Source organism: Leopardus geoffroyi, chromosome D1 (genome assembly GCF_018350155.1).
Source record: "Leopardus geoffroyi isolate Oge1 chromosome D1, O.geoffroyi_Oge1_pat1.0, whole genome shotgun sequence".
Classification (NCBI taxonomy): domain Eukaryota; kingdom Metazoa; phylum Chordata; class Mammalia; order Carnivora; family Felidae; genus Leopardus; species Leopardus geoffroyi.
This window is the reverse complement of record NC_059329.1, coordinates 98,766,278-98,792,601: the sequence shown is the minus strand read 5'-3', so window position 1 is coordinate 98,792,601 and position 26,324 is coordinate 98,766,278. Positions and strand designations below refer to the sequence as shown.

Below are 26,324 nucleotides of genomic sequence, written 5' to 3'. Positions count from 1 at the left end.
TGAGGGGAATTGAGCATTTGAATGGTTCTCTAATTAGATGGTATTTAAGCTCTGTCTCAAGCTAAGAACCTATGAATTCCCTTAGCACTTTGTGCTGTGCCATTTATAGTTTTATGCACTTGTTTATGTGTTGTTTTGTGTTTTCTTTAGCTGAGTGGTGTGTATGTTTAATCTGCCCAATTAGGTTCAGTGTAAGCTCCTTAGGGGCATATCCCCCAGGGCCCTTCATTTAGTGCTGTGCATGTAGATATTTGATGCCTGGAATGGAAGCATTTGTTTTTTTAAAGGAAAAAAAAAAAAAGAGAGATAGGATCCACTGTGTAGAAAGTGACGGAAAGTGGGTGGCCTAGCATGGTTGTCGCCAGCCTCTTCTCCCTCCCATCTCCTACAGGGACCCTCTATCCAACTCTGCTGAGCCACTTCCAAGCACCCGGAATTTCAGAAGGTTCTTTCTTGTCAGTGTGCCTTTACTTGGACTGTCCTCTCTCTCAAACCCAACGTCCGTAGCTCTTCCCCTTTTCCAGGACCTTTCCAAATCACTCCCTCTTTGTACCACCATTGTACCTGGCTACTGGCACGCATATTCACACTCATCACATCAGACTGCACTTACTTCTTCCCATGTCATTCTCCTCTTTGGAACTGTGAGCTCTTCGTGAGCGAAGACCATATCCATTTCGCCTTTATGAAGTTCAAGTACAAATAAGGAACTTGACATCTAGGAGAAGCTGAATGAATGAAAGAGGATCTCAAGGCAAGCGTTCTCCTTAGCATTTCTAGGTGGTATCGAGCAGAACCAGTGATAGGTGACAGCATATTCCACCAAGCCTGTGAAAGGGGTGAAACATGAAACAGGCAGTCTGTGCCCTTGAAATCATACTGCCAGGGAAGTCCCAATTCTTGAATTCCAGATGACTTTGGAAATATCTGATATTAGGTGATTGGGAGAAGACATTCTGGGAAGTTCACAGGCCTGTTTTCTTACCTAGACATTTGAGGATGGACATTAAGGTTTAGTTTAAATATTCTTATTTTGGTTCTCTTCAGATTCGGATGGTAAAAGTACCTGGTGTCTGCCTTGCACCACCTAGAATCCTGGTCCCAACAGCTGTTCTTCTAAATCCTTCCTGCCTAATTGTGGAATAATTGTTTATAATCATTAAGAGACAGGATTTGATTTCGGCAACACTAATGGACATCTCCAGCCTCTTCCGGAAGCCAGGGCTCCTGCCCAGCTCCTGGGCATAGCCTGCCAGTCCACCATCCTAGCAAGGTTCCTCTTTTCCATAAGTAGCTTAGAAACATCTGGCTAAGGGCAAACAGCTACAGGGCGGAAGCCAAGATGTTGTCACGTATGGGGCTGGCAGCTCAGGGAATGCAGTTGGAGGAGTCTGCTGAGGAGATATGGTGATCCGTTGCTGTCCTGCTAAGGGGCTCAGGGCAGCTAGCCAGCTGCTGCATGCCTCGTGACAAGAGCTATTTCTCAGGCCTCCTGGTGAGGCTTTTTTGATTCTCGGTAGGCACCATCTGCCACTTAGGGAGCTGAAGTGACTAGAAAGCTCCCATTTGGGAAGTGTTCCTCTCACCTAAGAGACAGGATCCAGGCTGCTGAACAAGGTTTTGCTCACCCTGTGTCCACCACATCTGCTTTTAAACCCCTGCACTACAGAAAAGTTTCTGGTTTTCCAGGTCTTGGTTGCCCCTTAACATCCAAAGGCACCAAAGCACTCAGAAAATATCCCTGAATTCAGTCATTGGTGGAAGGGAAGACACCAGCTTTTTTGGATGGCTATGCAGTACCACCGTTTAAGTCAAGGAGGGCCTTTTTGTCTGAGATCAGGGAGCGAGGGTTTAATGGGACAGTAGAGCATCTTCCTCTTTGCACAGGTAAGTATGGGTGGGTGTCTCCATCTGTAATGTCAAGCTCTGTCTTTGAAGGAATGCTTTTGTGGGTGATGGGCCTGTCCTCAAGCTTCTCTACCCAGAATTCATTCCCCTTCTTTTTGGTGGTCCTTCTTGGAAATCACCGTGATGTAATATTCAGAGGGGTAAGCTTGTTGGGTCAACTGACATTCCCAGGAGAACATTCTCCAGAGCATTGACTTACCTTATTTTAATTCCCACTAAGTGACATCTCTCCCCAAGAGATGATCTCTTACGCAGCCCCATATGAACACTCTTCTGAAAATGAATCGCTGATTGCTGCTTTGCCTTGATGCATTTATTCTAAGCAGTTTTCAGACCTCTGGATCAGTGCTTCTCAACCTGTGTTCCTCCAACAACCTGTGTTAGAACACCTGGGGTCCTTGTCAAAAACAGACATGACCACAGCAGTGGTGGGGGGGGGTGGGGGGGGGGGGCTACATATCTGCATAAGAATGGGGCGGGAGGGGTATCTGCATTTGTACACCAAACTTTCCAAGTAATTCTGATAACACACTTGAGTTTGAGAGCCGCTGTTCTTATGGACTCCTTTCTTCATTTTAGGTTTCTGCCCGCAGCCCCTTCAAGCAAGGGGGAGAGACATAGTCTCTGGTTTACATGTGGTTTTATGCGTGGGGCTTGGATCCTTGGCTAATCCTGTCACAGGCACTGTGGCCTTTGTGCTCCACTTCCTGCCAGACCTTACTTAGCTTGTTGGCTCTCTGTGCTTCCCCTCCTGTCTTCTCTCAGTTGTTGTTGCCTTCAAGAGCTCTCCCATGAATATCTGCGTTCTGGATTCTGTTCTGCCCCCATGTTGAGCCATTTTAATTTTTACCTTTGTTTCTAGGATCACGGTCTTTTTGATATTTCCCTTCTCTGCTTCTGAGACTAGGCTCAGTCCTCCCAACTTTAGTGTGGTTGGCAAATCTGGAAAAGTAAGACTGAGCACATATTTGATCATCCCCTCCCTTCTGCCCATTCCAGGTTCCTCCAAGCTGGGTATGCTATTCTGTGACTCAGGGTCTTATTTGTCTCTGGCTACCTTATACTTGAGCCGGGGAACGCTCTTTGCTAGTTTCTGTTTGGTTTTTTAAGTTAGGCATTTGGAGATTGCTGAGCTCAAGTTTTGCTAAATTCTCAAAACACTGAACTGCCTGTGTGCCCTCTCTGCTTTCATTTTCTAATTGGAATAAGGCATAATATTGTCACAGAAAACTGCAATTAATTTTCTAAAATAGTGGCAACTTGCACATTGTAATAACTTTGGTTGTAACCAAGTGAAAGCATAATAACAAAAATATAAAATTACTAATGACACCAGAAATAGTCCTACACCAGACTGTTCTTCCATTTTTATATCAGTAATAAGTGCTGTTTTACCTAGGGCAAAAGTCAGCAGCTGTAGGGGCTGGGGAGTGGTGCTGGGGCATTTTGAACTGGAAAGCAAGAATAAGGATTAGTGCTTTCAACACCGGAATTAAGGTGCTGTGTATTCTTTTTCGCAGATGCATGGACCATCCCCCCAACAGGTGGGGGTTGGGGGCATAGAAGTGGTTCAATAAGAACCAAAGAGGATCCTTGTTGCGTAATCCCTACAGGTCCTAGAGGCACTGGTTGCTTGAATCTTCCCAGTGCTGGTTTGGTTTTCTCTCTGGTCATTTTATTGGCAGAAGTGATGGATGAGGACACTGTCATTTGGCTTGGATGGGAGAAGCTCTAGGAGAGAAAGCAATTTAGCTCTCCTTTCTCTGTGGAACAGCATTGTGCTTTTTAAGGCAAAGCCTCAAATACTTAATAAGGTCCACTTTATTGGAAGCTTTTTCTTTGTGGTTATGTGGTAAAACTGCATTTAAGTGTTGAGCAACCATTACCTAGGCAGATTGTTAGTTTGGAGGGGGTGTTGGAAAGAGAGGCAGCTCCTCTCTCCCCCTTCTCTCCCCTTTACTCCCCTCTCTTCCTCTCTTCTCCCTGTCTCTCCCTCTTCATTCCTCTCCTTCCCTACTTCTTCACCTTGCGAGTTCTGTTCTTCAGTGGTGGACTGTCCCTATGTATATCTTCTTCCTCTGGGGCTCTGGCTGTAGAGATCTACATCCCCCTCATTCTCTAGGCAGCGGGGAAAGAACACAGATTTGTTACCATTTTTTACAGACCTACGATCTACTCTTTAACTAACTGGACTGTAGTTCTCAATGTGTACTCTGCTGAGACCACATCAACATCATCAGAGAACTTCGTAGAAACTCAGATTCTCAGCCTCATGTGAGGCCTGCTGAATCAGGCTAGGGGTGGGGCCCAGCCATCCTTGTTTTACCAAGCCTCCAGATGACTCTGCCCACTCAGTCAAGATTGAGAACGAATCATTGGCTGCATGGAGATTCTAGTTAGACCTCACCTATCAGTATAACGTTGTCCTTTTCCTTTTTGCTCTCACCGTCCCTAGAACCTCATCTGGTTACTTCCATGGCTCCTAATAACAGTATCTTTCAGATACTTCTAGCAAGTTGAGAAATTGATGTGTATCTCCAGCCTAAAGCATTCTGCATCATGCTAACATCCTAGTGGTAGTACTTTAAGAACTAATGCTGTGAGGCCTTTTTCCATTTCTGATTAAAATTCTTACCTGCCCACATTTGACTTTCCTTGAGCTCTTAACCACAAGGCCTTGCCTGCTTGCCTGCACGCTATAGAATACAGAGATGCTTTGGCTTAAAAAGTGAGAAGCAGTATCTTTATCTTTCCCTCCAGGCCATTCCCCATCTAAAGGAGTACTTCTTCAGTTCCTTTTTCCAGTATTCCACTCACTGTTATCCTTGGATGGGAGACATCACTATGATGCCCATTAATGGATGTCATCTTGGTTATAAAGAAACATCAGTTGTCTTTCTTTTTATAGCCATTTTCTGTCACTTTTATAGCCATCTTCACAGAGCCTAGTGACTGATTATTATAAATTCATTAAAATCAACCACAGCAAAGGCTTGATATCCAGAGTGTTCAAATTAGTCATAACTAAATTGTAGCTTAGATCTTAGGGCAGCATGGGTGTCCAGCGCTGTCAGCCCTGGCCAGTGTTTATGTAACTAACGTGTACAGGCTCTTTGGGCCAGTCCTAGCTCCATTCTTCAGTATATAATCTTCACTATAACCTCTTTGCCCGGAATTTAGCCTGTGACATAATCTACTCATCTCTACTTCCCTAGATTCTGAAAGTTTGATTTTCTTTTTTTTTTTAAGTTTTTTTTTTTTTTTTTTTTTTTTTTTTTTTTTTAATGTTTATTTCTGAGACAGAGAGAGACAGAGCATGAGCAGGGGAGGGGCTGAGAGATGGAGAGACACAGAATCTGAAGCAGGCTCCAGGCTCCGAGCTGTCAGCACAGAGCCCGACGCGGGGCTCGAACTCACAGATCATGAGATTGTGACCTGAGCCGAAGTCGGACGCTCAACTGACTGAGCCACCTAGGCGCCCCTGAAAGTTTGATTTTCAAAAGTCACCTAGAACTCTAGTCAATCTAGAGTATTCCCCAGAAATCTAAGGGAATGAGCCTTTCTTAATCTTGTCTGGCCTTGGAAGTGGCAAAAACCAAAAATAAAGATATTTTATTTTTGTACCCTGGAAGGAAGGGTACTATTTCTTCAAGGGGGGATTGGGAAAAAAGAGAGACAGCTTTGTTGTCAGAAATGATTTACTCTTTCCTAAGATTTTGTCCTCATTAATTTTCTTAAAGCCGCCTGTCAGTTGATTAAAAGCTGCTTCCGCTGCAATTATCTTAAAGTTGACTTCTGAGATGTGACACAAAGCATCTATCCTCAAACAGTGCCTTTCTTCAGCACATTGCAGGAAAGGGGGAGGGAGTATGGGAGAATTCAGGGGTGTCTCTGATGCACTTTGTCAGAGAAGGGAGGGGGCAAGATAAAACATTAAAAATAACAGTAGAGCTGCAATTAGTTTCGGTGAATTTTTCCATGACAGATTTCTCTAAAGTAACTCTAATGATTTCTTTTCTCATGGTCTCTCAGAGTGCAGCCTATTCTGTGTGTTATTCTTTTCACTCAACAAAGTTTAATTGAGCCCCTACCATGGGCCAGGTACTTTGGGAGGTCTGGGAAGGCAGTGCATAAAATGGACCTGGTCCCTGCTCTCTTGCTACACAACTGGCGGCTGCGGTGGCGGCGGCTGCTGCTGCTGCTGCTGCTGCTTCTTCTTCTTCTTCTTCTTCTTCCTCTCCTCCTCCTCCCCCTCCTCCTCCTCTCTCCTCCTCCCCCTCCTCCTCCTCCCCCTCCTCCTCCTCCCCCCCCTTCTTCTTCTTCTTAATGTTTATTTATTTTGAGAGCTAGAGCACAAGAGGTGGAGGGGCAGAGAGAGAGAGAGAGAGAGAGAGAGAGAGAGAGAGAATCCCAAGCAGGCTCCATGCTGTCAGTGCAGAGCCTGACACAGGGCTCAAACTCACGAACTGTGAGATCATGACCTGAGCCAAAATCAAGAGTCAAATGCTTAACCCACTGAGCTACCCAGGCACTCCCACAACGGGCTTCTTGACTGGTCTTTGCACTGCTGTATTCCTAATCTTCCCTGCACTTGGCACACAGGAGACACTGAGGAACGTTCCAGGAATGTGTGTCCCTTTGATACCTTGTGCACTGTATATTTCCTACATATGTGTGAAGATATACCCCTTCTTACGGCCATCATCAGTGCGTCTAGCACAGTTCTCCATAACAGTAATTGAAACTATCAAGGAGATAATCCTTACGAAAATAGGGAGCGTCCTGCTCATTTCACAATTTTGCCCAATATTGGGTTCTTGGAGTGCTAGTCCCAGCACTGAGACATGGTGATAGATTCCCAGTAGATAGCTTCAAAAGCGAAAAGCAGAACAGTTTAGGTTTTTTTTCAAGAATTGGTAGGAGAACCAATTCTTGCATTTGTAAAAGCTAAAAGTATTTTAATGTATTTCAAATATAAAATACAAAGTATTTTAATGTTTAACTGTCCTCAAAGCACTTCCAGAATACTAATACTAATACTAATACTAATACTAATACTAATACTAATTAATACTAAAACGTATTAAATGTATTGGAATATATTGAAAGACTCTCTTATCCAAGGTGAATCTCTAGAATAACTTCTCATTTGGCCATTTCCTTTGAGATTCATGAAGCCAAGGAAGTTTAAGAACTTGTGCTGTGCACAGACATGTGGGAATAGGAGAAAATAATTATTTTAATTTGTTCTAGGAGCGTTCAATGCCTTGGTATTTCATTTAACACCAAAGTAGATCCCTCAGCTGAAGTAACCTCTGCTTTGTCCTAGTGGCTTGAGATGCCTTTGGAAAGGCATCAGGCCAATTGAAAACTAAACTTCTTGTCCTCTGACTGCTCTTTGGGAGCTCTTTGAGAGGAATTAGTGAATAAAACAGAGTTTTCAGATCCCAGCAAATCACAAGAAGTTGGCTAGAAATGACTTCAAGGGAGCAGATTATCAGCGGCAGCAGAGGGCAACACATTCCAAGAGTTAAGTAAAGGGGACCCCAGGCGGGCTCAGTTGGTAGAATGCACGACTTGGTCTCAGGGTGTGAGTTCAAGCCCCACATTGAGCCTAGAACTTACTTTAATTTTTTTTTAATGTGTTTCATTAAAAAAAAATTTCTTTTTTAACATTTATTATTGAAAGAGAGTCAGAGCATGAGCAGGGGAGGGGCAGAGGGAGAGGGAGACACAGAATCTGAAGCAGGCTTCAGGCTCTGAGCCGTCAGCACAGAGCCTGACGGCGGGGCTCAAACTCACAAACCACAAGATCATGACCTGAGCCGAAGTCAGATGCTTAACTGACTGAGCCACCCAGACGCCCCTAATGTTTTTCATTTTTGAGAGACAGACAGAGAGAGAGAGAGCAAGGGAGGGGCAGAGGGAGACACAGAATCCAAAGCAGGCTCCAGGCTCAGAGCTGTCAGCACAGAGCCTGATGTGGGGCTCGAATACACGAATGGCGAGATCATGACCTGAGCCAAAGTCAGACATTTAACCGACTGAACAACCCAGTCGCCCCTAGAACTTACTTTAAAAAAAAAAAAGTTAAGAAAAGGAGCTGTCGCTCTTCTTTTCTGTTGGGAGAGCTTTGGTTTAGGACAAGGGTGATCTAGGCAGATTTGTTCTTGCTTCAGCTGAATAAAGGGGAGAATTAGGTGAGCTCATATTCTGATTCTTATTTTTAAATGGTCACTTTAAAAACAACCTCCTACGGGGCGCCTGGGTGGCGCAGTCGGTTAAGCGTCCGACTTCAGCCAGGTCACGATCTCGCGGTCTGTGAGTTCGAGCCCCGCATCGGGCTCTGGGCTGATGGCTCAGAGCCTGGAGCCTGTTTCTGATTCTGTGTCTCCCTCTCTCTCTGCCCCTCCCCCGTTCATGCTCTGTCTCTCTCTGTCCCAAAAATAAATAAACGTTGAAAAAAAAAAAAATTAAAAAAAAAAAAAAAAAAACAAAAACAACCTCCTACAAGTTCTATACTCCAAAGTAGAATATAAAGAAGGCTTAGAGACAGTAAAAAAAATTAAAATTGCTGGAAAATGATCAGATTTTCCTAGGGATGAAGATACTTAAGTAATTCATGAATCTAAGTAAATCAACAACTTGAAAGGAAGAAAAGATAAAAGGTGAGCAGAGTCTCCCTCCCCCTGCCTGCTCTGGGACTTGTGCATTTCTCAGCCTTGGACAAGATGGGTAGTCATCCATTTCCAATGGAAAGGTCAGCTGTCTCTTAGCATCTGCTTTCCATTGATTTTTCCCTCTTCCCAGAGAGTTAATTTTCCTCTAGTAACCCTCTCTAAAGGCTTAAGGCCTCCCTTGATCTCCATCATTACCGAGAAGGCATTTCTCCTCCTCACAGTTCCTTTCCTCCTCTTGGCTTGGGTCTTCTCTTGTGGCCAGTCTGTTTCCAGTTCCAGTCTGTTTCTTCCTACCACCAGCTTCCATCGTCTTAGTTAAAACAGGGGAGATCTGCTGAGTGCACTCAACCTCTTGCCGCTGTGGAGCCGTTCCAATTTTACAGATGATGAGATTCCCCCAACACAAACAAGATAACCACAAAGTTTTTTCTTTCAGCTTCTTATCTGAGCTGATCTGAACAGTGCAGTTTGCTACTCAGACTAATGGTCTGAGCTTTATTGATATGCAGCCGAAAAGAAAACATCTTCTTGAGGGCAGCAATACATTTTTCGTCTAAATTTTAAAAGGGTGGAGAGGAAGGTTTCCCACTGAGCAACTCTGGTTGCCTCTCATTCTTTTCCTGTCTTTGAACAAGAAACAAGATCCCTTTAGTTTTGATCTGGGAACTGTATTCTTTTGCTCCTACTTCTGTTAAGTAGAGTTTGGGGGATGGAAAGGCAGGTGGTACACGAGATGGTCTTGGACCCCAGAAGTGAAAGAATCATCCTCTTGTCCCACTCTCTTAGAACCATAAAGACCTTGGCGACCTGACTCGTTCTCTGGTAATGTGCCAATATGGCACTGGCTCTCCTTCTAGTACATTGATTCCAGTTCTCTTCATAGAGTTTAGACAGAAAAGAAAACAGTCTGCTTGGGGAGGGGGTTGCTGTCAGCTTTTGTCATATACCAGGGAACATCTGTAGCCAAAGCTGGTGAAACCAGGTCTCTGCCAACATGAATCAGCAGCTGGGTTTTGTATCCCGCCCCACAAAGGGTCTCCAGGTCCTGATAATCCTCCTCTAACGTAATGGAATTTGGTGGTACAACTTCATGGGGTGTCTCTCTTGTCAGAGGGAGAGAGGGATTTTTGGCAGGCCACCCAGCTTTGTCCTTGACGAGTGGTAAGGAAACCTTTATTGGTGATATATTTGGGGTGTCTTTAAGTGAAGGCCAGAGCTGTCCCTTAACACTATCTCAGATCTTCTTTCTTGTCAGTGCTGATGAACCTTGAGTGTACAGAGCCAGAGCTAGACCCCACTGGAATCTGGGAGGAGATGGCTCCCCAGTCACTGGGCCAGATAGACTGATAGTTGAAAGCAGCAATGTTGGGAGAGTGGCCAGAGCTACCGAACCGTCTGTCAGCATTGGGGAACTTGTTGGGCAGATACTCTTTCTGTCATTAGGGCTGATTAATTGTGAGGAGAATACCCCCCTCTGTGAGGTGCTTTGAGAGCTCCAGCCAGAGAATGGAGCAGAAAGTCCATCTCTGGATGGTTCTGAAAATGGGCCAGGTTCTCATTCCTCTAGCCTCCTTTAATTTCAGGCATGTGTGAAATCAGGAGTATTGGACCGGATGGCCTCTCAGGACTGTAAATCAGAGTCCTGCCCATCTGGCACCCTCTGTGCTCTTACTACACCCCCTCCCCCATATGTTTTGCTCTCATCTCCCTCCTTCCTACCCCCACATTAGAGTGTGATAAGCAAGCTGGTGCTTATCAGGAGTCCTGGAGGCTGCTGATCCTCACATGGGATCTTCTGGCTTCCTGCCACAAAGCAGGATTTAGTCTAATACCCAAACACTAGAGGAGATGGGCACTTGGGAGCTGCCCTTTCAACGGTGTTTAAGGACTTGACGGGGTGAGGGGCCCGAGGGAACTGCCATAGAGAACAAATTGATGTCCCATGACTACTATAGCCATAGAGGTTGTGACTATCTGTGCAGCAAGGCCTAGGGGTCTCAATCTTTAATTACTTCTCCCCAGTGCATTTGACCTTGTCTCACCTGAGCTGGGTCATCCATCATACTGGTCTTTTGAGGGTTTTGTCTCCAAAGTAGGTTCCTGTGCTTAGAAGCAAATTGATAGTATTTGCTTGTTAATTTTTCTGCAGCAACAGACTATAAAAGGTAAACTTGTGACATGTGAGAGGCTTCTCTGCTTCTTTCCTCGTCTGGAACATTTCTGGAAGAATTCTCTTCCTCTTTGAGACCCGTCAAAAAACTCAGCACAACCTTAAAGCATCTACTTTACTGACCTTATTACTCCCCCTTCTTACAAGGCTACTTTCTCTGCCCAGCTCCCTGAAGTTAGGAATGAATCATTGTGACTTCAGCTGAGACTCCCTTTTGAAGCTTTGTAGAACTGTCACAGGTCAAAACCGAAGCTCCCCTAATCCAGCCCACTAAAATTAACACACATCCCTCCTTAACCCTGGTGTACCCCACTCATGCCATCTAACCTCAGGGTGAAGGGAAGTTGAACAGTCAATGATCCCAGACATAGTTGTTTGTCCCTTGAGTGTGTGTCCCAACTCATTTAACCATGTGGCCTGCAGGTGGGACAGAAACTATTGATTTATCTTCTGGGAAGGAAAACCTCTGTGAGAAAGGGTAAAGGCACCACACCCCATCCCCTGACTTGAAGGAAAGGGTTGAATAGGTGCAAAGGGAAAAGACAGGTATTGCCACCTCCACAGAGAGTCAGCCATTGAGGCTGGTAGAGAACGGAGCAATGAGTTCGTTCAGAGCACCTGCTAGATATATGTGTGCAAGGAAGAGACCATCCAGAGGTCAAGCAACCATGTTCTACATGACTAGTTTAGAAATTCATAAACTCCATTGGGCTCTTTTTTTAGTAGTCTCCTCAGTTAGACCAAAGATTTTTGCTAATTCTTACATTTGGAGTTGAGTCAGAAAGAGAGGGCACGGGAGGTTCTTAAAGCAGCAGCTGTGGTGCCGTCAGTCTTCTGCCTCAAAACAGAGCCAATTCTGTATCTGTAAGAGACCCATTCAACCTCAGGACCATTGCAGGGCCGTCCGGGCGGTGTGCCATTAGCCGCCCAGGCACATTTCTCAGCGCCACAGAACCTGGAAAATTATTCATAACAGGATTCTCTGTGTATGTGTCGGTATGTTGAGAACTCGTGCTGCTGTCCTCTCCATTCTGGAGCCCGTCCTGGTGAAAGCATTTCAGACAGATAGACACCCAAGGCACATGAACAAGTATTCCCACATCCAGGGCTGCTTATCACTTCATTCTTATACGTGCAGTGGACCCTTAGCTCAATTTTTACTTATTTCCTCTTTTTTTTTTTTTTAAATTTTAAATCTCTCATCAGGATAATTTTAAAAGTAATAATTATTGTACCACCCTAAATTCCTTGAATATTACTTTCTAAACCACATCTCATTTGGTCTTCTGTGTTTTTTTGTTTCTTTCCATCAAGGGACAGGGAAAAGCAGATCATCCCTACTTTCATTCCTACTTTATAGATTAATACCTGAAGAGGCTAAAAGGGAAAACATTGACTACAACTCCAGTTGCTAGATTCTTGGCTTCATGTCCTCTTTGTAGACCCGAACCATCTTTTTTGAAGCCCCAGATGCAGATTCCTGATAATAATAGCAGCAGTTACCATTTATGAGCTTGCACTGTGCTGGACATTTTATACACATCATGCCTTTTCATCTCTCCACAATTATTTGGATATTGGTATTGTATCTTTTTTTTTTTTTAATGTTTATTTATTTATTTATTTATTTATTAAAAAAAATTTTTTTTTCAACGTTTATTTTTTTTATTTTTTTTGGGACAGAGAGAGACAGAGCATGAACGGGGGAGGGGCAGAGAGAAAGGGAGACACAGAATCGGAAACAGGCTCCAGGCTCTGAGCCATCAGCCCAGAGCCTGACGCGGGGCTCGAACTCCCAGACCACGAGATCGTGACCTGGCTGAAGTCGGATGCTTAACCGACTGCGCCACCCAGGTGCCCCTAATGTTTATTTTTTTTAAGAGAGAGAGCACAAGCAGGGAAGGGGCAGAGAGAGAGGGAGACACAAAATCTGAAACAGTCTCCAGGCTCTGAGCTGTCAGCACAGAGCTGGACATGGGGCTCGAACTCAAAATGTGTGAGATCATGACCTGAGCCAAAGACAAACGCTTAACCAACTGAGCCACCCAGGTGCCCCTGGTGTTGTATCTTTTTAAACTGAGATCTGGAGAAGTTACTGTTCTAGAGAAGTGTCAGGACTCCAACCCAGGGCTTTCTAGCTCGAAGGAAAGTCCCCATCCTTCATTCTCCCAATGTCCTGCTCTCTGACTAAAGTTGCTGTGGAATGTCGTGCAGCTCAGAGGCCAGAGAAATTGGAGGCTCTCTTTCACCTACTCCAAACCCTTAGCCACAGCTGAGCTGCCTCCTGAGAAAATAGTAGCTTTGGAAATAAGCCTACTATTGAAGGGAGATTCTTCTCCCTTGGAGAAATGGATACGATCTATTTAATGGTGATTTATATAAGCTAGAAAGAAGTCACGTACCTGTGTGTTCAAGATTCCCCTCTTCCCTGCTTCCTACATCTTAGCGCACCTTTTAGGTTTCCTTAACAATAGCAGTTTTAACATTGCTTTTAATTAGATGAATTAAGAATGTTCTCTGGTGTTATCACCCCCTCCCGCCCCCCTATCACCTTCAGTTCTCCATTGCTGTAAGAGCTGTGATTTCCATGGTAACGGGACTCCCAGTTGAGCTTGGCTCTCACTGGTTTGTCTGGTCAGGGGAAAGTTAGGAGCAGACCTTCCTGGGGAGTGGAGCTCTGACAGCCTTTCCAGGGGGCTACCGTAAAGCCACGAAGTGAGAAGAGCTAAAAGGTTGTTATGTTAAGGAGAGCATGAGCAAGCTTCCTGCAGAAAAGCCTAAGTGACCCCTAGCCTTGCTGGACAGAGTTGTAGCCTTCTCCTAAAGTCGAGGGCCCCAGGCTCCCCCTGCCACCTCAAGTTCTGCAGTATGTGTAAGAGGCCTTCTGTTCCCAGCCTAACTGGCTCCTTTCCTCCCTGTGGCCATAGAAGGGACTTGATTATTCTTGGTAACAAATTGTTTCTCCTCGAATTCTCTTTTCTTCCCTCTTTTCTCCCCCACCCAGAGAGTTTTCAACGTCCTTTACCCCATGCCTGCCGACCAGCGGAGACATGTCAGCATCAACTCTGCCCGTTGGCTGCCCGAGCCAGGGCTTGGCCTGGCCTATGGTACCAACAAAGGAGACCTGGTGATCTGCCGACCAGAGTGAGTGGCCCAGGGCGGGCGGCAGCACGGGTGGGAGGGGGTCATCCAGGCTGAGGACGTGAGTAATCAGCACCATCTGTGGGTCTGGCCATGAGGTGGGGTCTTGTAGAAGGGAAATCGAAATTCTGCTAGAGCCTGCCTCATTCTCTGCGTCACTCCATGGAGGGTCCTTTTAACTTGAGGTTGCTAGCGTTAGCTCTCCATCCCAGAAATCTTCAAAAGACTGGTTTAGTTATTATGTCTTCTTAAACCTAAGGCAGTATTTTTTTTCTTTGTTTTCTCTTGTTCTCTGGTTCCCTAGTGATAGTAAAATTTCCCTGCAGGCAAAAGCATAGATATCAAAGATTCTTTTCTAAACGCTTTTTGAAAAATTCAACAGGTGGTCTTAGGTTTGTATAAATGCCATAGTCATAACTTAAGAAATAAAATTGGAAATAAGAGTATTGTTAAAGCCCTAATTTGTCAGGCCACTGATCTCTAGCAGCCTGGCTCTGTGTCCTGCCTGTTTTCCTTTCTGCTTGTGCTTCATAACAGTGAAGGCAGATTGGAAAGCTCCATTTAAAATCAAAATGATTATCCGGTCTTGAAGTAAGGGGTAGGAGGGGACAGGGAACCATAGCACCTCTGTGTTGGGTCCTGATGACACCCCTTCCCCTTGTGGTGTTTTGGAGGACAGAAGTCTATTCTTTCACTTGAGACCCTGGGAGTCAGCCAGGTCTGTCATCAGTTTCCAGACCCAGCCAGGTGGGGCGCGTGAAGCTCTGTGCTTCAGTGCAGATCAGGCTGATTGCTGCGTGGGCCGCTGCAGGGTTCCAGCAGACTAAATGCCACTTCTGCCTCCAGACCGTCCTAATGCTGTCCTTCACTTGGTGCAGCGCCTTCTCCCAGGGTGTTCTGCAGATCACAGAGCATGGCGTGACTGGTCTGGTAGGGTCTCTGGCTGTTGGAAGTGTCCACTTTGCCTTTTAATAGGGCCTTTGGTGATTTTTCCTAGGGTGTGTATTTGGGTCAGTTCTTGCAGCCTCGTAGATGACTGGTGACTGAGCCCTTGTCAGCTGAGCTAGGTCAGTAGCTCAGGAGAAAGGAAACCCGGTTCTAAGGGGAGCTCTTTCATTCTATCCTGAATTTTTGGAGCCCCTCCCAAAGAGAGGCTGCCATCTGAGACTGTGGTCCTGCCAGCTGCACTGTCCTCAGGCTCTGTGTCCAGAAAGCCCCTTTCGCTAGCTCCTTGTGCCTTTCCAGAACCGTGCCTGCCTCTTTGAATGACCGTGCCACTGTTAGCCCCGTCGCTGGGTCTGTCTGTCTCTTCCCTCCCTCTGGCATGACCGTAGCCGTGGAATCAGTCTGCTCTCAACTCCTTCTTTTTCCCCAAAGCACATGAGACTGCTTATCTTATCTCTGTCTCTTAGACATTTATAAGAGGACTCTAATAGACATCTTCTCCAAAGCTGGCACAGAATTCTGGACCATAATTTTATTCTTAACAACACTGTAGTTATAGGCCCTTCTTAGTCCCCATTTCCCCAAGACATCTTTCCTCAACATTATTGTCTTGTCTGTAGCTCCAGCCACTGACCTTTGTGCCGGGCAAACTCCCATCCCTGTCCCTTGCAGAAGTGGCCTGCCCCTCCCGAGGCACAGTCTCTACTTCCAGGTTGTCGTGGTCCCACAAAGGCTTTTGTGTCTGAAACCCCGGCCTCCGCACTTGGTGTGAGTCACAGACACCTCAGCCAAACATGAAGCTGGCTTTGGCCTCTCTTCTCTCTTTTCTCCCCATATGTTGTCTTCAAGATCCAGCTTCACTAGGCTGGAGCCATCCTGGGCTGCCTGGGGAACTCTTAGCTGCAGGAACTCAGGCCTCTTCCAGGAGCAAGGGAGCCACCAGTATTTGACACCACGAACAGCGTCCCATCGCAGACCAAGTTGTGTTGGCCTGAGAGAGAGAGAGCTAGCTTGGCCTGCCTGTCTTGGGGTTGCTGTTTCTCCTGATTTCTTGGGTCCTTTTGGCAAATGTCCCAAATCTTAGGGTGCGTATTTAAGGGGACTATGCAAATTAAGACAGACATGACTCTGTCCCAAGTTGTTCAGAGTTTCTCTGCTTTTCAGTCCCCTTCATATCTGTGGGATTTGGCTTCAGGCAGGGAAGCCCGAGCAGTATTCCGGTAAAGAAGGGAAGACTCAACCCAGGTCTCCCAGCAGATCAGAGACAGAATTAGGCTTCCTGACTGTCCAGTCCAGAGCTCTTTCCTACAGCTGGTTTTTGTGGGGTTTTTTTTAACCTTTTTTCAATCACAAACACCTTTGAAATTCTGATGGAAACAATGTACATTTTTCCGCAGAAAAACATATCACAAGAACACACGATTTCATAACTCTCTTAAGACCTCAGGTAAAGAATGCAGCTCTAGGTTACGTTGAGGCATTTAAGCGGTCAGATGATGGGGACACAGTGGGAAATGAGAGAGGAGTGAGAATGTTCACATCTTTTGAACAGTTGGTGGTTGGTCTCTGGCCTAAAATGAGGAGAACAAATGAATAGGGAAGTAGGAGCTCAGGGTTGTGTCTCCAGTAGGCAGATGCCTGAGGCTCACCGCCCATCCCCTTGTGATACAGTTCTGGCACACCCTTTCCCGAGGGCACGGCAGCCAGCCAGCCAGCTGGGCCAGGATTACAGCCCTCCCTCTAAAACAGGTGGCCGTCTTTGTCCACAGACACAGGCAGCTGCACCTCCGTTTTGTGCTTTCAGTCCTGCTCTTGATTTCTCCTCCATTGTCTTAGCCTCCACACTGTCCAAGCACAAAGACAGAGGTCACAAGCCCCTGGGGCATCTCTCGTGGCACTGAAAACCCACTGAGGTAGAACAAGGCCTAAGGAAATCCCCATTGCTCCAGGGTAAGAAATTCTTAGGACAGGTGAGGAGATGAACAGCTGGCCCTGTAGCCCCTGCACAAAGCCAGTAGGGTGGCGGATAGCCCCGTCACCCCACCCTTCCCAGCAGTGAGGCGCTCCTTTCTCCTTTGCTTTGCTCCCCCACCCGCCACTCCTCCCAAGCTGCTGCTGCGCCTCTGGCTGACTGCCAGCCCAGCCAACACCCCCAGTGATAACCATAGTGGGCGTGAAGTACCAGATTGATGTGAGGGGGTGCTTGCTCACTTCCGGCTTCATAGATCAGCCCTACAAATGGGGGGGAGGTGTTGCTGGGAAGACCACTGCTTCTCGGAGTCAGCTCTGAAGACAGAATTGAGGGACTCATGCCAGAAGAAACTAGGCCGGGACCGTGGGGCGTCTGGCCCCCTGGCTGAATGTGGGGCCCTGTCAGCTCTGTCCCTTAAGAGGGAGCTACCACTGTAAACAGTGATTGCAATCAAGCATCACTGACCAAGGAGGGAAAAGGCAGATCCCCGAGTCAAAAGAGGAGCCACAGAGACTTCATGTTTCAGGCTGCCCCACAAGAGCCAGGTGCCAGCTCTTTCCCACTTTGCAGAGATAGTGGGGATAGATGCCTGTCCTTCTTTCCAAAGAGACAGCCATGTGGGCCAAGCCTCTGCAGTCATGTAAGTGACAGAAGAAAGAAGGATGTTCTCAAAGGGAATATTCCCTAGATGTTCAGAAGTTCAGGGGTGTCTGGCTAGCTCAGTCAGTGGAGCATGTGGCTCTTGATCTCAGGGTTGTGAGTTTGGGTGCCACTTTGGGTGCAGAGAATACTTAAAAATAAAATCTTTAAGGGCATCTGGGTGGCTCAGTTGGTGAAGCATCCGAATTTTGATCCTGGCTCAGGTCTTGATCTCACAGTCGTGAGTTCGAGCACAGCTTACAGCTGCTACTGAAGGAATCCAGGCGTGAAGCGGAAGTCCATTTGAAAAGGCTGACGCTGGGGCGCCTGTGTGGCTCAGTTGGTTAAGCATCTGACTCTTGGTTTTGGCTCAGGTCATGATCTCACGGTTCATAAGTTCGAGCCGCACGTCAGGCTCTGTGCTGACAGCTCAGAGCCTGGAGCCTGCTTTGGATTCTGTGTCTCCCTTTCTCTCTGTCCCTCCCTCGCTTGTGCGCGCGCACGCGCTCTCTCTCTCTCTCTCTCTCAAAGATAAATAAACATTTAAAAAAAACAAAAAAAAAAGGAAGGGAAGATTGACCCTGATTGGCCTTCCATGCTTCTTCATACTTTTGTGTATTGGTCTGGCTTCCAGGAAGAACCTAAGGCAAACAGTGACTGTTTGATCCTAAGACCCAAGGAGAAAGGAGATGAGTCGGGACCATTCTTCAGCTTGTAGATGGAAATCAGTGATACTGGGTATTGAAGGCTAACAGTTCCAGTAGCTAGAGAGTGTATCTTCAACTCTGATCCTTGGTACAGTACCTGGAATTCTATCCAAACTTTCAAAAACATGAGCTTGCTGTAGTCGAGCTGCTCTGACCACAGAAAGTAGAACAAATCAGGGTGAACAGTAGACTTGTTGGTGGGGGGGCCTGGACGGCACATCTGCCAGTCTCCATTGCCTCCTTCTGTTGGCTGTTGACCTCATCACCGAATGTCCCGAATTCACAGTTCTGAGCTCACAATGCATGCTGCCAGATGGAAAGTGTTTAGGGGACCCTTTGACCATCAGCATCATGCTAACAGTTCCAGCTCATAGAATGGGCCTTCAGGTGGCTGGTCTTCTGAGACAGGAAGGAAGGTTCTTGGTCACGCAGTGCATAGCTCGGCGTAGGTTTAGTGTGAACAGTTTGTTGTCACTAACCAGTCCTGGCTAGCAAAAATTACAGAGGAAGGATTTGGCAGGGACCCAGATGGTATTGCCACCTGTCAATAAATCTTGACAAGTTTGTAAATCAAAGGCTCCCTGGCAGCTGGCTTCACATGGTGCCTCATGCAGCCAGGATTTGGCTCATCAGAAGCTATAGTGATGACTTTGTTTTTGGAGGTCTCTGCTGTTGACCTCTAGCCATTTGCCTCTTCCCTAATGGAAGGTCCTCTCCTGTCACCTGTGCCCTGCAGCGCCCTGCTGTTCTCAGACAATGCCCACAAAAATAGCTGAATGTTCCAAAGGGGAAGGAGCTGCTCCTTCTTAAAGGGATGGTTTGAAGATCACACCAAATCCGCAGCCCAGCAGGCCCTCAGGGGTAGCCAAGAGGGGTTAGTACAGAGCAGGGAATGAAGGGTACTTGTGTCTGGCTGTGGCCCTTTCCCTCCAAAGATGCTGGTGTGCCCTCAGGTGAAGCCCAGTCCCCAGAATCTTCATGACCCTTGAAAGACAGATAAGGGGCTCAGGCCTAGGTTGGTTTCCTTTCACCTGCAGTAGCACAGCCTCCTGACACACAGTCCCTCCTCATCCGAGCCCTGTCAGGTGCCCGTCCTGGCTAATCCTGTTTAGGAAGGAAGCACCTTACCTCACTCCCCCACAGCTGTCTTTTCCTGGCTTATCCTCTTGACCCACTGGCTTTGATTTCTCTGCTTTTTTTTTTTTTTTTTAAATGTTTATTTATTTTTGAGAAAGAGAATGCAAGCGGGCAAGGGGCAGAGAAAGAGGGAGACACAGAATCCAAAGCAGGCTCCAGGCTCTGAGCTGTCAGCACAGAGCCTGACGCAGGGCTCGAACCCATGAACCGTAAGATCATGACCTGAGCCGAAGTCAGACACTTAACTAATTGAGCCACCCAGGTGCCCCTGATTTCTCTGCTCTTTATTGAAGAAGTTCTGCCGTTAAAGGAAAATGACCTAGGCCTCTCAGTTGAAAAGCTAGCTTTCACTGGAGCTTGTCTTAGCTTGGACATCCAAAGCAGACCACCACAGACTGGAGGGCTTAATCAACAGAAATTTATTTCCTCACAGCTCTGAAGGCTGAAGTCTCAGATCAGGGGCCAACATGGTTGGGTTCTTGTAAGGGCTGTCTTCTCACTGTGTCCTCACACAGTGGTGAGGAGAGAGAGCGCGTGCATGAGATCTCTTTTTTACCCTTGTTCTTCTTTTTTCCTGTTTGTTTTTTGTTTTTTTGTTTTAAACTTTATTTTTAAGTAATCTCTACACACAGTTTGGGTCTTGAACTTTACAACCCCGAGATCAAGAGTCACATGCTCCACTGACTGAGCCAGCCAGGCACCCCATTTTCTTACTTTCTTATAAAGCCACAGCTCTGTTGGATTAGAGTCCTACCTGCATGACCTCATTTCACCTTAACTACCTCCTAAAGACCCTATGTCCAGCTATAGTCACACTGGGGGGATAGTGTTCCAATACATGGATTTGGGGGGGGTACAGTTCAGCCCACAGCTGTGCTCTTCAAGCACAGTGCTCATGCCCTGTCTCATTTAAGAGCAGAACTGGCTGTTTTGAGTATTTCTTAACAGTCTCCACAGGGACACCAGAGTTCTGGTTTTTTTGTTTTTTTGTTTTTTAATTTTCAAGTGAGGTCTGTGCCCAGGGTGGGGCTTGAACTCATGATCCCGAGGTCCAGGAGTCTCATGCTCTTCGCACTGAGCCAGCTGGACACCCCAGGGACACCAAAGGTCTGATGGGCCCAGACACCTCTTCCTCATCTCCTATCCACACCTTCAGCACAGCACCCCACCCTCAACCACAGTGACTGCTAGGTAACACCTCTTCCTGGAAAGAATCTTTAAAAGCAAAGCAGTCTGTGTAACGGGGCTGCTGCCTGTGATGGTAAGTCATCATGGAAACGTCAGAAGCCACCGCTTCCCTCCTGGCAGCGGTGCCCTATGACACTGGCAGAACCGCTTGATGGTCCATTACAGGGAAAGGAGGAAGCAGGGCAAGGTTGGCAATCTGGAGAACTGGACAGATAGAAACTCCTCTCCGCTGTCAGCAGTGCGGCCAGTGGCCACTCGAGGGTCTCTCTTCTATGCCAGTAGGAAGTATGGGGACACTCACAGGGCCGTCTTCTCTAGGAGCACCTTTCCCCACTGCTAGCCCAGGCTGCCCTGGCAAAGGAGGCTCTAGGTCTAGAATAGAAAGCCTTGTGGACTATTCTGGCTCAGTGGGGGCTTTTCCCTGCTTAGACTTCTGAGCTCCAGGCAAATTAAGAATGGCAAGATGCCCTGGTTTTCCTTCCTCCCTGCCCCACGGCAGCAGGGAAGACCCAGTGGCAGGAGCCTGTGCTTTCTCTATTTCGGATCACTAAGCCCACACTTGAGGCAGGGCTGTCTGTGGCACCCCGTCCCTCCAGGGCCTCCCCAGTCTCTCATTTGCTATCTTAGCTCCTTTCTTTATGCCTGAAGAACACTCAGCCCACTGCCTGCGTACAGTGTGGCTATTTTTTAGCTATCTCTTAGGCCTGAGGAGGAGCTGGTGAGGCACTGTTCAGAGGAAGGAAGAGGCTAAAAACCCACCACTACAGGCATTTGGGCTGTTGGAGATTTGTCCGCACTGCTCCAGCACTGCGCTTCCTGGTGGAAATCTCCAGTCTTTGTCTCAGCTCAGCCCCAAGAGAGACAAAGGAGAGATGAAGGAGGGCTACCAGGCCACAGGCCACAGAGCCTAGGAGGTGTAAGGAGTTCTGGCCATTCTCTTTCTAATGCTCTCCACCTTTTCTCCTCCACCCTTCCCAACTGCTTTTCAGGGCCTTGAACTCTGGTGTTGAGTACTACTGGGACCAGCTAAACGAGACTGTCTTCACTGTCCACTCCAGCAGCAGGAGCAGTGAAAGGCCAGGGTGAGTTTGGGAAGGAGGAGGGCACAGCTGTTGGAGGCCTGTCCCTTCCTCCTGTTTCCAGTGGGCTCTCAAGCAGTGCCCTCAGACTGTTCCAGGGCTCTCTGGGTGCCTCTCCTCAGCCACAGCAGCTCCTCTTTGATCTGCTTCATGCATTGAGCTTTTGCACACAGTTGGATTCGAGAAAAGTATTCTATGGCAAAGGACGAGAACATGCTCTGCTCTTAGAGTCTTGACTGAGAATAAGCTAGGACATCCTGTGGGCTTCTCCCATCCTGGCCATGGTATCTGGGCACACTGAGGTGATGGGAGAAGACAGAGCACTAGGGAGGGATGCTGTCCACAAGAAGAGTGCTGGGAGCCCAGGGAGAATCTGTGGACAATACTGCAGGTGACCAGGGCCTCAGGGACCAAGCTGTCCGGCGCTAGCACCCAGGGACAGACACATCCCAGGGGCCAGTTAGAGTAGGAACCTGGTACTGATCCTCTTATCAATGTATTAAGGAAGACTGAAACATTATGAGAAAAAAGTGATGGGTCAGTAATACATGCAAGGGCATCACTGCTTCCTAGAAGAATTACAGGACATGGCTAGAAGAATAGTCCCCAGAAGCAGCTAGAAATGAGTAGCTGGTGACTGTCATGGAAGTCCTGGACCCCCTCTGCTGCCAGCTGTATCTATCCCAAGGGTCAGTGCCTGGGAAATGCGCAAGGAAAGGGGTGCTAGCTTTGGGCTTGGGCATTATTCATAGGTCAGCTGGGCTGCCTACCTTCAAGGGTCTGTTGTCAGAAGGCCCTGAAGGAGGAGCCCAGAAGGGCCTCATAAGAATCCTGATGCTTTTCCTCCAAAGTGGAGATCCAGTGGAAATTCCAGTAATTTAAACTGGAATCTTGTCAGCATATAGTTAGAAGGAAGGAAGGAAAAGCTGAGAGAGGAAAGGTCCCTTCTACTGCTCACCCTTTGTCCCACAGATCTCAGCTGGTGGCTTCCTGAACGTGGATAAGAGGTGTTGTTTTTTGTTGTTTTTTTTTTTTTTTTTTTTTAATGTTTATTTATTTTTGAGAGAGAGACAGAGTCTCTGAGAGAGAGGGAGACACAGAATCCGAAGCAGGCTCCAAGCTGTGAGCACGGAGCCTGATGCGGGGCTCGAACTCTTGAACCACGAGATCATGACCTGAGCCGAAGTCAGATGCTTAACCGACTGAGCCACCCAGGCGTCCCTAAGAGTCTTAAGATGAGCCTTCTCTACCTCCCCAGAAAAATCCTCATTGTTTAAGGGAGTGACTGCACTAACTGGCTTTGCAAAATTGGATGGTTCTGCAGCTTCCTCTCATTGTCCCAGAGCTTGCCCTGATCTGGAGGAGAAAGGACACAACTGAGTTAACTACTTTTGGGAGGTAGCTGCAGCAGCACAGGGCTTCTTTCTCTTCTTAGCCTGTGGGCCCTGGTCCAGGGGACTGTTCCCTGAGGATTGGCGTGGAACAAGTGGAACTCTATGAGGCCTACTGTCCCAAACCCTGCCTGACTTCAGTCTGCCCTTCCCTCCCTAGAACCAGCAGAGCCACGTGGAGGACTGACAGAGACATGGGTCTGATGAATGCAATTGGGCTGCAACCCCGGAACCCCACCACCTCAGTGACATCTCAGGGCACCCAGACTCTGGCCCTTCAGCTGCAGAATGCAGAAACACAGACGGAGAGGGAGATACAGGAGCCAGGGACAGCAGCTTTGGGTCCCGGTGAAGGTAAGAGTCACGTAACACCAGAGGGTAAATATGACTGGGAATGGGCAGTTGGGACCTTCATCACCCCTCCTGGTCTGTCCGCAGAGACCGTGGTGCTGAGAAAGGGCCCTCCCCTCTCAGAATGACTACCCTCTGACCTGCTTGGGGAATGTTCCCCTGGTGGCGTTAGGAGCCTCCTCAGGCAGGAACAGCATCTCCCTGATCTGGGTCACTGTTTCCACCCAGTGGAAGCTGAGTTGCTCTTACAGCTTTGCTCCACTCCCACCAAGTACCCTGACCTCCTCCTCCTCTAAAACTTGGAGGACCCAGGTTGTTCTTCCAGAGAGAGCACACAGGAAGTAGTGTAGATGGGAAAGACTGCAAGAGAGACTCACTGGTGCGAGCTCTTATTCCAGGGACAAGCACACCAGACCTTGGGCTTCCAGGGCCAGCCCACAGGATAGCTTGTCAAGCTGCTATTACACCCATGGCTCCTTGCCCTTCTGGCTGCAGCCGGCATACCAGCAGCCCCGTCCTTCACCTACCTCAGGTGTAGCTCAGCCAGCATCAGCCCTGGCTCTGTGCTGGCCTCACACTTCTGAGAACCAATTAGCACTTCCCAGCGGTAGAGCTCGAGCCACTTTGGAGTCTGTCGACAGCTGTGTTAAGCAGGCTGTTCTCACTCAGTCACTCTCCTTACCCCCACCCCAGCCCCCTTGCCGGTTGGAGCTCCAAACAAGGCAGCAGCCTCCAGCCAGACACATATGCTTTAGGTCTGTGTTGAGCCATTTGCTCAAAAAAACGTCCACAGAAGGAAAAGCCATGGTGTGCATGAGGCATGTAACAAATTCACCTGTGTCTCCCCCAGGGAATAGCTTTTCACACTCTAGTCACCCCACAGGGCACTGTGCCTCTCACCGTCATCAACTGAAGTTTTTTATTTGTTTTTTAATTTTTATTTAATTTCTAGTTAGTGAACTGAAATTTTTAAAAGTTGAATCCTTTTTTGGTCTGTGGCCCAGGCCACCTCCCCAGCTGAGGCCCGTGACTCTTTGTGGGGTTCTCGCCAGTTTCAGAGGCCCGAACCTCATTCCCTTCCTGTCTCCCCCGCCATAAAGGAGAGCAAGTGGTGGAGGGTGAACCATTCAGAGGCCAGAAGCACTCTTCAGCAAGAGTAGCCATCTGGCGCTGAAGTGTGGGCAGAGTAAGCTTGGATAGCTCTCTGCATCTGTCTGAGGCCCAGTGACCTTTGCCTAGAGCTCGGGAGCACAACCCTTCTTAGCATCCCAGTCCTTTGCAGAAGACCCTCACCTAGACAGAAGTAAGGGAAAGGTGTGGGTTGCAGGGAAGGGTGTCACTGGCCAGCCTCATGTCTCCTGGGGCCAGGAGCCTTGTTCTGAGGTGCTTAATTACCCCACTGGACCACCTACCACTCCTACCACTCTGGTAGCAAGGCAAGGGACCGGGAAGCAAGAGTCTCCTTGGGTGCAGATGTCCTCCCTGGCCTCCCCATCCCCTTCCAGCAGGCAGGCATGGCAGCTCTGCACATCCCCACCCCCACGCCTGCCTCCTCTCTCACCTTACTGGCAAGCTGGTGGCCACACCTGCCGGAACATGTAGAAGAAACCCTTAGTTAAGTTAGCTAACCCTTCTTGTTGGCGTAGCTAGGAGGTGGGGCCAGGAGGGATACATCCCTACTCACTAGAGGCCCAGCTAGATTAGTGGGGCAGGCAGCTCTACCTGAGTAACTCACACTCTGGGGCTGCCCCTCCCTTAGCCCCTTCCCCGTCAGCACCAAAAGGTTCCCAGGCTACTACTCATTTTCTTGCTCTATAAAAATTTGATTAAAACCCATTCCGCTCATTCTAGGACGTCCAGGAAGAGCCTGCCCCAGGGGGAATTTGCAGGTGTCAGCTTTTTAGCTTGTCCACCTTTAAACCTTCCCTACCCTGTCACTCAGAAAGGGAGGGGTGCGTTCCCAGGGCTCACTGCTTGCTCCCCTCACTGAAACAGTGCCCGCCTGGCATACAGTAGGTACTCAGGAAGTGTGTGGAATGAATGGACTTAACGGAGCAAGGGCCCACCCCTGAGCGTGGCTGTGCTGTAGTCTTCTGTCTCTGACCTCGGAGAAGGCTTGCCCGGGGCTCCTTCTTGTCTGGTGAAGATGAGAGTTATTAGCCCCACTGCAGTAGCCTGGGCCCGGGGCCAGAGAAAAGCGAATGTGGAAAGTGAGGGACTAGAAAGCCAGCGGGTCCCCTGAGGGCAGGAAGCACAGCTCCTCTTCCCACTCAGCCTGGCTCCCCTCTTCTGGTCAGTGACAGCCCCAGAATTAAATGCAGTTACAGGGCATTTATGGGAACTTGCTGATCCCATCCTGGCATCCACATCCAGAAAGTACCTTAGAACTTGCCAAGGAAAAAATGTCCTGTCAACACTAACTCAATTTCCCATTTTTCAAAGACAAAAAGAAATGCTTTTTCTAGGGAAAGAGACAGTAGAATTAACCTCTGTGGCCACCACTGCTCCTCGAGCTAATAGCTTGGATCCCCAGCCACGGCTGCCTTTTCCCTTAGGCCCCAGTGTGTTTTCTTCTTGAAGAATGTGCCAGCTGCCTCCAGTGCCAGCTCTTAGCCTTGGCTTAGGGTTCCCGAGAGAGAAGCACAGCTCACAGCTGTTTGCACAAGCATGAGGAAGTCGTCCATGGGCACAGTTTAACTTCTTCCATCCAGTCTCTTTTGAGCACTTACTTTATGGATGATACTGTGTTAGGCACCATGAATCCAAAGGTGTTGCAGAGAGAATCCGATTCAGAGATGAAGCCATCATCTCTCCCTTCAAAAAGCAAGTCCAGGGGCAACTGGGTGGCTCAGTCTGCTGGACGTCCAACTTTGGCTCAGGTCACAGTCTCATGGTTCTTGGGTTTGAGCCCCACATTGGACTCTGTCCTGACAGCTCAGAGCCTGCCTGGGATTCTCTGTCTCAGTCTCTCTCGCTCTTAAAATTAAAAAAAAAAAAAAAAAAAAAAAAAAAAATC

At 47.9% G+C, this 26,324-nt stretch overlaps 1 protein-coding gene across 14 annotated transcripts in view; it reads left to right on the top strand.

Moving 5' to 3' along the window:
- Positions 1-26,324, top strand: part of AMBRA1 (autophagy and beclin 1 regulator 1) — a 179,825-nt gene that overhangs the window by 149,249 nt on the left and 4,252 nt on the right. For 11 of the 14 annotated variants that reach the window (XM_045486706.1, XM_045486707.1, XM_045486714.1 and 8 more), the window contains 3 exons: positions 13,763-13,902; positions 21,477-21,569; positions 23,118-23,311. In XM_045486706.1, the coding sequence (XP_045342662.1) occupies positions 13,763-13,902; positions 21,477-21,569; positions 23,118-23,311 (427 nt within the window). Of the gene's footprint in view, positions 1-13,762; positions 13,903-21,476; positions 21,570-23,117; positions 23,312-26,324 lie in introns of those variants that run through there. The other 3 variants (XM_045486710.1, XM_045486718.1, XR_006714434.1) reach the window with 2 other exon arrangements.